Raw genomic sequence first — 10,040 nt, 5'->3', positions numbered from 1 at the left:
TTGTTAAGTTCCTTTAAAAATTCAGTCTTGAAAATAAACAACCAAATCATAAATCAATTGTATATTTTGTCCCGACAAAGAAAAGTGCAGTAAATCCATTTGGTGGGATTCATACTGTTATTATTAGGGGTGGGAGTTAGTACCGAAAAAATGGTACCGAAACCGACCGTCCCGTACTGAATACCGACGGGTCGGGATGAATCGGTAAAATGTCTTCGTCCCGTACCGAATTTAATACCGAAATTTTATAAACGGTACGGTTCGGTATATGTATAATTCGTACCGAATGTATAAAATATATAAAATATATGCATTTTCAATATTGTTTTTAGTTTTTTAGGTATACATTGTACTTTTAAAGACTTAGAATGTTAATTTACATTACCTAATAGTTATAAATAGATAGAAATACACGCAAAAGTGTACAATTTTACCGAACCGAACCCATCCTGAATCGATATGTATGGGTTCGATTCGATATTAATTTTTAAATTTACGATCCCGAACCGAAACCGAAACCGATTAAATTATCGGTATCGGTATAGGCCGAATCCCGAACCGAACCGTACCGGTCTCAGTCCTAATTATTATTATTCAAAATGACCCGATGAGTTATTTTAATTTTTATTTTCACTATATAGATATTTGGAAAATTAAGCAAAAACTGAAAATATACCAAACTGATTTTCTATCAAGTTTGGCAACATGTAATATTTGCATTTTTTAATTATTGCATACCTTGAACTTCATAGTATGGTAAAAAAAATCCCAAAAATTGGTGGTAGATTTCATGCTCCTACTGAATTACTGTTAGGTTTTGTAATAATGTTACCAATATTGGTGACTAAAGTCTATACAGTACTGACCTCTGCGTCTTCTTCTTCTTCTTCCTGACTCTGCCATGGCTGATGATGATACACAACCCTAACTCTAGTAGGGTCCCTGATAGATGGTAGCAATCAATCCCTCACTCACAATCAATCACCACCTCTCTGTACACCACCATTTATAACTCACCTCCCCAAAACACTAAAATAAGTAAATAACACATACACACCCGACTTCTGGATCCTCCAAGTAACTGTATCTGCTCCTCCTTTTCCTTTTTCCCGCGCTTTATAACCCTGCCCTGACCTCCATCTCCGCCTTCAACCTCGTTAGTCAAAGTTTCCACCTCTGCTTTCTTATTAACTCCAGTCCCTTTCATACACACACATTTATTCTCTCCACCCAACAAGTTTTATGCCTTAAAGTCTCGATCTTTTCGTCTCCATCAGCTTCCCAGTTTGTTTCTTTTACATTTTACTGTTTTAGATGGATACAGTCCGACCCGAATCGGCTCCGGTCAAGAAGAGCAAGCTGGCCAGGACGTTCCACAAGGTCATCAACCTCCGAGCAGCTACTAAAATCGCGTCCAACAATGGCATTTGCAAGCTCAAACCGAACACCAAGGCCACAAAAGAGGAATACGATATTGAAAAAATGGAGGATCTCAAAGCCAAGAACAAGGCAATCATGGAGGCTTTACTTGCCAAGCTCTTCGCCGGAATCACTTCAATCAAAGCAGCTTACGCCGAGCTCCAAATGGCGCAACACCCTTACAACAACGAAGCCATCCAAGTGGCGGACCAGGCCGTAGTTGACGAGCTGAAGTCCATTTCGGAAATGAAGCGCAGCTTCCTAAAGAAAGAGCTCGATCTCTCTCCTCAAGTGACTCTAATGCTGGCAGAGATTCAAGAGCAGCAGGGACTAATGAAGACGTATGAGATCACCATCAAGAAGCTAGAGTCCGAAGCTCAGCGCAAGGGTTTGGCCATTTCGGAACTCAAATCCGAACTAGAAGAACTAGTCTCGACCAACCGGTCCTCCGAATACAAGCTCAAATCCAGCGGCCCGCTCTCGATCTTCGATAGCCTCCGCCTCTCGAAACTAACCCCAACTCACTTCGCCCAGTTTCAGCAGCAAACCGTAAGATCCATACGAAGCTTTGTGAGGTTGATGATCAAGGAAATGGAGTCCGCAAGCTGGGACGTCGACACAGCCATCAAGTTCATCGAGCCAGAAGCAGAGTTTACCAAACAGAGCCACCGCTGCTTTGCATTCGAGTCCTTCGTCAGCAAAACAATGCTCGAAGGCTTCAACAACCCAAACTTCGGACTCCCATTCTCTCCAACTCACGAAACACACCACCACTTCTTCGACCAGTTCATCAATCTCAAAGCCGCGAACCCAAAGTCGTTCCTGTCCCAGAACCATAACGCGTCGTTTTGCAAGTTCACAAGAGCCAAGTACCTCCAACTAGTACACGCCAAAATGGAGTGCTCCCTCTTCGGGAACTTAAACCAGAGAAAGCTTATAATCTCCGGCGAGGTTCCCGACAGTCCGTTTTTCGAAGCCTTTGCGGAAATGTCCATGCGGGTTTGGCTTCTACACTGCTTGGCTTTCTCGTATGGCCAACAAGTCTCGGTCTTTCAGGTCAACAAGAACCGCAGGTTTTCCGAGGTGTACATGGAGTCCGTGACGGTTAACGATTCCGATAACGAGTTTTCCGTCAGCTTCACCGTCGTGCCGGGGTTCATTATCGGCAAGACAGTATTCCAGAGCCTGGTTTACCCGTCTCCGGTTGATAATCTCCGGCGAATTAACAACTTAACTTAGCCGGCTCCGGTGGTTTTAGACTGTTCATGTAAATGATGTATGAGAGCCGCTGGATCTGGGTGCGGGTCCATAGAGGTAAGTGTAGGCTAGCTGTAGTATAATAGTATAGAGTTGTCTTCCCCAATACGGTTCTCTAACTTGTGTTGCCCTCTTTTCACCAGAGCTTGTCAGTTGTCACCTACCTGAGGTGAGCTAAGCAATTTAGCATAAGCATATTTTGCTGCAACAATGGCATGTTGTGAAAACTGGGTCAGAGAGGATATGATCTGGATTTGGGGGTTTCTGTCCAAGTAGGTAAAAACAGTAATATTGTGTTTCTGCAATTGTTGTAATGGGCAATCTGCTAACTGTAATATTATGCAATCTACTATGTTGTTCTGTTAATGGGGAGCACCATGCAATGTAACCAGTGAAATTGTGTAGTGAATCAGAGCATTTAAACTATAGAATGCAGAATTTTCAAAGTAATAATTGGTTACTATGTTATGTAGCTAAAGAGCTAATCCAACTCTGTAAGTTTTAATATTTGGGAACCTTACCAATATTTATTATAAGTTTATAACTGGGATATGTTAACCAGTTTCTGCATATTTCTGTATTTGGATTTTGGTGGGATTATGTGTAAACATGTATAGCTGGGTAGGACTCACGAGGGAGGTGATTGGGATTTGACAAATCTGAGCATAAATCACGGGCTTCTGTACCTTGTAAAAGACACCATAGTTTCTGACTAACTTCTGGCTTTTGCTTCTGTGGCTTTGTGTAGGGTTCTAGTACATGTAGCGATTCCCAGCATTCCTTTACCTGCCCAAACTTTTGGTTCCATTATATACTCACGGAGTCACAAGAACAATACTCATAGTCATAGCATGGCTGGCATATAGAACTTGGAAGCCTGTGCTTCCTCATTTTGGTATTACAGTACATAATTCCTTATGTCCAACCCTCAATTCCAAGTGAACTTGGCTAGTTTTTGTTTTTGCTGTTTTGGTTACAGTTGAGAGGAATAAGTTTTTGATTCACATGAGTTTTAACTCAATTTACTACCCCTACTTTGTCACTTGGGTCAATCTGATTTGGATTTTTCCCTTGTTCACTCAATTGTCTTGCAATTTCCAACACTTGACAGTAAATATGCAGAACTTTGGAATTATTTCTGTAGGAAAATAATAAATATTGTATAGGGTGGAATCTGAACCCCCACCAAAGATAATGTTGGTACTTGGAGTCTGATTCTGTTAGGTTCTGAGATGCTTAGGCACTTGGAAATGTGATTTGCAAATTGCAGTCCTTGCCTGTTTGTTTATACTTGTCCTGTTCCTTTCTCCAACCTCTTATCATTTACTACACCTCCCCTGGGATAGCTTAAGATCTCTCAGGAAAGATACCACCTCACAAAAAATAGGGCAGCATCGCAAACCGAGATAAAAAGGATGTTGAAAATTTAAGTTTCTAAACTTGAAGTTCCAGAAACCTGAAAGATGCATTATTTGGGGCATCTTTTTCTTGCAGATATTGCTATATAATGTACAGATTGAATAAGCAAAGGAATTGATCCCAGAAACAAATGGCAAAGCAAATTCACTCCAAAAAGAAAAACCAGTATAGCCTCAATGTGCATTATGACTGACCAGCACAGACCCCTTTTTACTTCCCAGCTTATAGCAATCCACATCCCTCAGATATGTCAACCTTCACATGAATATGATCCAACCAATGATTTCCGCATTCCATTTCAAAGTATGCACTGATCTAGAAGTTATGTTCTTTACCAAGTAAATCCACTATACTATAATCCACACTCAGCATTGATTGTCTATGCACATGAGATAGCAAATCCAGTGATGCTTGGAAATTGTCTGCAAATATTGGTTCAAAAGGTCATAGAGGATGTTTTCTCCCAAAGGTTGCTCCCAGAAAGCAGAAAAGGATCTTCACTTTCTTCAATCAAAGCCCAGCATGCAGTTAACCATCAAGCCTTTGTGGAGAGAACACTGGAGCCTAACAAAAAGTCAGGGGAAGGTTTCAAGGGCTTCCTGTTTCGCCATCAGAGGAAGCTGGAGAATCTGAAGCGTCTGCAAGAGCGTCAAGCATCATTATGACATCAGTAGGGTCATCCAAATAGTACTTGGCTTTACTGGGTTTCTGTCCAACTGTGCAAGCAAATACACTCGTATTGGATGAGATGACCCCATTATTGAGTGCATTGCCAATAATCTCGAACATGTCCTCATCAGATCTATCATCACCAATGCACAAAACAAAATCTGCCTGCTTCCCACTCTCGTGCATCGTTGTGAATACCTTTTCAGCAACCAGGCCTTTACTGACACCCTGAAAGCCACAACAAGAAAGATGCAACAATCATGACATTTTTTACACAAGCAATTTGATTGAAAGAACTCCATATTATGCAAACTTATCTATAGCAATAATTAACTGAATTTCATATTACCAAAATTTGAATAAAGTTATCATATGATTATTGTGAGGCTATTTGAGGAACCCTCATTACCAAAAGATAAACAAAAGCACACACATGCAAGCTTCAGTGTTGGGTTCACTTGTTTAAGTTATTTGAACCCCATACCCACTAATTTCAATATCAAAGTGCGTGTCCTACCACCTTTCGCAGTATTATGCACATATTCTCATATTTTACAAACCTCTGTTAGTGCCATCATAGACTTGGTAACTAATGAGGTGGTTTCCTCATAAAGGCATACAAGCTAAAGCACACTCGGAGGAGGAGTTTTCTATAAATAAAAGGTATTGTGATTTCCGTCGGTTCCAACAATAAACTAGGGAGAATTTGCAGCGGTAAAAACTTCCCGTACTCGTGGTTGACCGTCCCGGTATATGAGATTCAAACAAGTAGGCAAAAAGTCGCATTCACATAGATTTGAACGGAAGGATGATAAGAAATTTACCTGTGGCTTTACTTCCACAATATATTGACCGCTCTTGGCAGCTACTGGTTCGTTTGCCAAAACACTTTCTAAATGGTCCAACAATTCTTTAGCCTGGCTGGAACCAAAATCTGGGTCCGCATCTCGATGGTGCCACACCAATGCACTCTCCTTGGTCTCGATAGAGGAACCATCAGTGGCTTCTGTGTACAATTTCATGACTGGCTCAGCTATCTGTATCCACCCAAAGTCACTACTCTGTCCACAAATTTCCCAATCCTTGTCGGCAGACCACCTAACATAACACAATTCATATAAGTATAAAGAAAAAAAAATAAAACTAAATGAAAAATAACTGTATAATAAATAAGAACAAGACTTGTATACCTTACAAAATAACCATGTTCAGCAGCAATTCCAAGTTTCTTGCAAGGAGAAAACCACTTGCTCAAACTATCCCTTCCTCTTCCACTGACCACAAAGACAGTGTTTTTAGCATCACCACAAAGTGTATTGATTAGGGAGATGACCTCTTGACTTGGGGTCTTATTTATCGATGTTTGAGGCATCACAGTGCCATCATAATCTAACAATATAGCCCTCCTCTTAGATTTCACATAAGCATTCACAATGGCATCAATAGACAGTTTTCTGAAGTTAGGATCCAGTGCTATAACCCTGAAGCCAAAACCCAGTCCAATTCCCCAACAACGTCTTCTGAAATGGTCTTTGCACGTCCTCTCCATGTCCTGGAAAACACTCCGTGACCAGTAAGCCATATCATGTGTACTGACATACCTATAATGCTTCTCATGGCGCAACTGTTTCTCAGGTTCAGCCATCGAAATTGCCTCATTCATGGCCTCAGCTGTTGATTCAACATTCCATGGGTTAACCCGAATTGCACCACTAAGTGAAGGTGAACAGCCTATGAACTCTGATACAACCAGCATGCTCTTCTTGGGCCCACTAGATTCTGATTCTGATTCTGATGTAGAGTTCCCTTGCCTGCATACAATGTACTCATATGGAATAAGATTCATCCCATCCCGCACAGCCGTGACCACCACACACTCGGCTACAGTGTAATACGCAACTCTTTCACTAAGAGACACTGGTTTATCAATGAAGACAATGGGTTCATATCCATTCTGACCATATTTTTCATTTATTCTCTTCACACTTGCATATATTTCAGCCTGTGTTTCCTCAAGATCTTTCCCTCTTCCCCTAGCTGGGTTTGCTATCTGTACCAAGACTGCTCTCCCCTGCCACTTCGGGTGCTGCTTCAGCATCTGTTCCATTGCCAAGAGCTTCAAATTGACACCTTTGAAGATGTCCATATCATCAACACCAAGCAACACAGTCTTTCCTTCAAACTTTTGTTTCAATTCTCCTACACTCCACTCCTTGTCTGCCAGTTTCAACACTGACTGAATCTGCCCCATGTGAATCCCAACAGGCATGATCTTTATCCCAACTGTCCTTCCATAATAATCCAACCCAATATAACCCCTTTTCGACTGATACTCCAAACCCAACATTCGACTGCAACAAGATAGGAAATGCCGGGCATAATCAAAAGTATGGAAACCAATAAGGTCCGAATTTAAAAGCGCCTTAAGAATCTCTTCCCTAATAGGTAGAGTCCTGTAAATTTCTGATGACGGGAAGGGGCTGTGAAGAAAAAACCCCATTCTCAATCTATTGAACCTCCTCCTCAAGAATGTAGGCAGCACCATTAAATGGTAATCATGAATCCACACATAATCGTCCTCAGGATTTATGACTTCAATCACCCTTTGTGAGAAGATCTTGTTTGCAGCCACATACGCCTCCCACAAAGTCCGATCAAACCTTCCACCGTGATTTGCTGAAAACGGAAGCATGTAATGGAACAGAGGCCACAAATGCTGCTTACAAAACCCATGATAAAACTTGGTCAAAATATCAGCCGGCAAGAATGCTGGAACACATTTGAACCTATCCAACAGTAACTGCGACACATCATCCTGCTCATTCGAATCCACCTCTACATTCAACGACCCTACATACAAAACCTCCATATCTTCCGGCAAGCCATCCTTCAACTGCAACTGCAACGAGTCCTCGTCCCAACTGAAACTCCACCCTTTATTATCCGGCCTCCGCTTAGCTTTCACCGGCAGCTGATTAGCCACAATAATAATCCGGTCCTGCATAATCGACGACGGCACATCCGAAGACACGCTATTGGCATTATCATCATCCAGCTCCGATATCACCCCGGCAACCGTCATTACTCTGGGCAGCCGCTTCCTCTCCCGGCCCATTATCGGAAAGTTGCCGGAAGCAAGATCCATAAGGTTGGTATACGACTTTGACATCATCTTGATTAACTTCTAATCAAGGGTCTCCCCCTAAACTCAAGAATCTCTAAACAAAGATCTCTAAAATGTAAGCCAAACCCAAGATTCCTTGCCTCTTCAAAACACTAAGAACAAGTACGATCTGTAATAAAACATAACAACGCTGCATCATTACAACACCCAAGAATCAAACTTTAGCTAAAGCAAACAAGACCCTATTGATTACCCTAATCTAAATTCGATTCAATCATATCAAAATCAACATTTACTGATCGAAAACTTGAATGAAACATAGAATCTGCAGCTTGTTGTGAGTAAAGATGAATACTTTAAAAGGGGTTGAATTGAAATAATTGAAGCAATGGGGAAATTAGATAGTTACCTTTTAGGGATTGCAAGATTGAATTTTGAATCGAACCCAGGTGGTATTTGGATCTGAATTATCAGAAAAGAATGAAAGATTGGTGATTTGGGAAGAAATTGAAAATTTTAGGGTTTGGCTTTGGTGTTTTGAGCCTCTCACTCTCTTTGGTTCTTCTTCTTAACCTTGGTTCCTTTTTCTCTCTCAACCTCTACAATATACCAAAATGCTTTGCTTCCCTCTTTTTGGAGGAACCAAAATGTTTTTTTATTTTTGTTAATTTTATTTTTTTTGTTTTAAGTTATGGAAAGTTATTAAAGAATTGAAGAGGATAAGGTTGGCCAGTAGGTTACCCAGTAATGCCAACTGGCTTCTGGCGCGTCGGTCTCCACGCGCTTCCACCTGGGGTCGTTAATTACTACTTGGCTACTTGCTCTCCGGAGGGCCATGGTGACGTGGCGGAAATCCAGCAAGGGGTTGGGACACGTCGGCGTTGTTAGCAAAGAAAGGAGTGGGGCCCACGCGTTTAAGGGGATGATGGAAAATGATCTAGTGTTTTGCAGGTGGAGGTTGGAGGAGTAGGGTGCGCCAGTGGTGTGGCGACGCGTGGTGGAGAGGAGTTGTGTTCTAGGCACGTGCCCGGTATGGGATGTAGGGGGTACTTGGAACAGTAGAGTTCGTTATCACCTTAGCAGGATGAATTCCCAGACCTTTTCACTCGTTTTGACTAACGATATTTTAGAGGATTAGAACACTGATACTGACATTGTTTTGTTTAAAATGAGAGAAAAAAAATATACAAAAAATGTTTGTTCGCGATGAAAAGTTTAAGGCTTGTGAAAATGGCACTAGCTTAGTGAAGAAGATGGAGGAATACGTTATACATCTCAATTCTCAAACTAGAAACCATATCACTTATAAGAAAAAGAAATATTTTTGACAATCAAAGTCGTATCATTAAGTAGAACGGAAAAACTAATCTTATAACTTTAGCTTAAAGATAAGATTGGATTTTATGAAGCGGAAGAGCTATGTGCGCTTTCACACCTAGCTATAATCTAATTACATAATGCGATTGATTTGTTGAGATTTAGGATAAGATCGTAATTATATAAAATAAAACTCTACTGATATAAAATCAAGAGAAGACGGACTTATAGAGTAGGAAGTTGTAGAGTAGAAATTGCACCACTATAATCCACATGAAAATGCAAACAAAAGAATTAATAGAAAACTTGGTCCCAAAGCATTACGGTTCAACTTTAGGATAAAGAGGTATATAGTCGAGAGCATCATGGAAGCAACCCTAGCCATGCTGCCCAAGTTGCCACATGGTCGATGCTACAATAATACCAAAAGAAAAATCCGGATAAGGTGAAATTGGGACATGACGTCACCGATGACTCTCTCAAACCAACGTGGCAGTCACGTGGTTAGAAATTTATCCATTTATCCAATTCGTGGCTTATTAGGGTTTTGTTACCAGTGGTCCGTAAATTACTTGCATGGTTAGGGTTGAAGGGACCAGAATTGAAATGTCGTTTTCGTCCCCCGCTGGAATGATCGTTCTAGGGTTTTCGACCTAGCTTGTTGTTTAATTAATAGAGAAAACGAGGACGGGTGGATCTGATACGTCACTGGTCATCAAGAAAAATGTGTACATATATTTACTTAATTTAGACTATGAGTCACAGAGTTTGACCGAACGGCGGGTGTTTTCTTTTTACAAATCTTTTATGCATGAGCATTGTGATGAAGTGAGGT

General features: G+C 41.0%; 2 protein-coding genes across 3 annotated transcripts; one reads left to right on the top strand and one right to left on the bottom strand.

The window, feature by feature from the left end:
* Positions 1-874: 874 nt before the first annotated feature.
* LOC126786365 (protein GRAVITROPIC IN THE LIGHT 1) lies at positions 875-3,073 on the top strand. The gene is made up of 2 exons (XM_050512168.1): positions 875-2,733; positions 2,820-3,073. Exon 1 carries the CDS (start codon positions 1,315-1,317, stop codon positions 2,656-2,658), a length of 1,344 nt encoding a protein of 447 aa, XP_050368125.1. The 5' UTR covers positions 875-1,314; the 3' UTR covers positions 2,659-2,733; positions 2,820-3,073.
* A 1,049-nt stretch (positions 3,074-4,122) lies between these two features.
* LOC126786357 (probable alpha,alpha-trehalose-phosphate synthase [UDP-forming] 7) lies at positions 4,123-8,511 on the bottom strand. 2 transcript variants are annotated; one of them, XM_050512161.1, is made up of 4 exons: positions 8,298-8,511; positions 5,955-8,078; positions 5,589-5,862; positions 4,123-4,992 (listed from the first exon to the last, which is right to left on the bottom strand). In XM_050512161.1, the coding sequence occupies exons 2-4, from the start codon at positions 7,934-7,936 to the stop codon at positions 4,684-4,686; spliced, it is 2,565 nt and encodes an 854-aa protein (XP_050368118.1). In that variant the 5' UTR covers positions 7,937-8,078; positions 8,298-8,511; the 3' UTR covers positions 4,123-4,683. The 2 variants fall into 2 exon arrangements, with proteins under 2 accessions (XP_050368118.1, XP_050368116.1); XM_050512159.1 differs by having other exon boundaries at positions 5,955-8,057.
* Positions 8,512-10,040: the final 1,529 nt, after the last annotated feature.

Source organism: Argentina anserina, chromosome 3 (assembly GCF_933775445.1).
Source record: "Argentina anserina chromosome 3, drPotAnse1.1, whole genome shotgun sequence".
NCBI lineage: Eukaryota > Viridiplantae > Streptophyta > Magnoliopsida > Rosales > Rosaceae > Argentina > Argentina anserina.
Note: the sequence above shows the minus strand (reverse complement) of the source record. Positions and strands in the feature narration are given on the sequence as shown.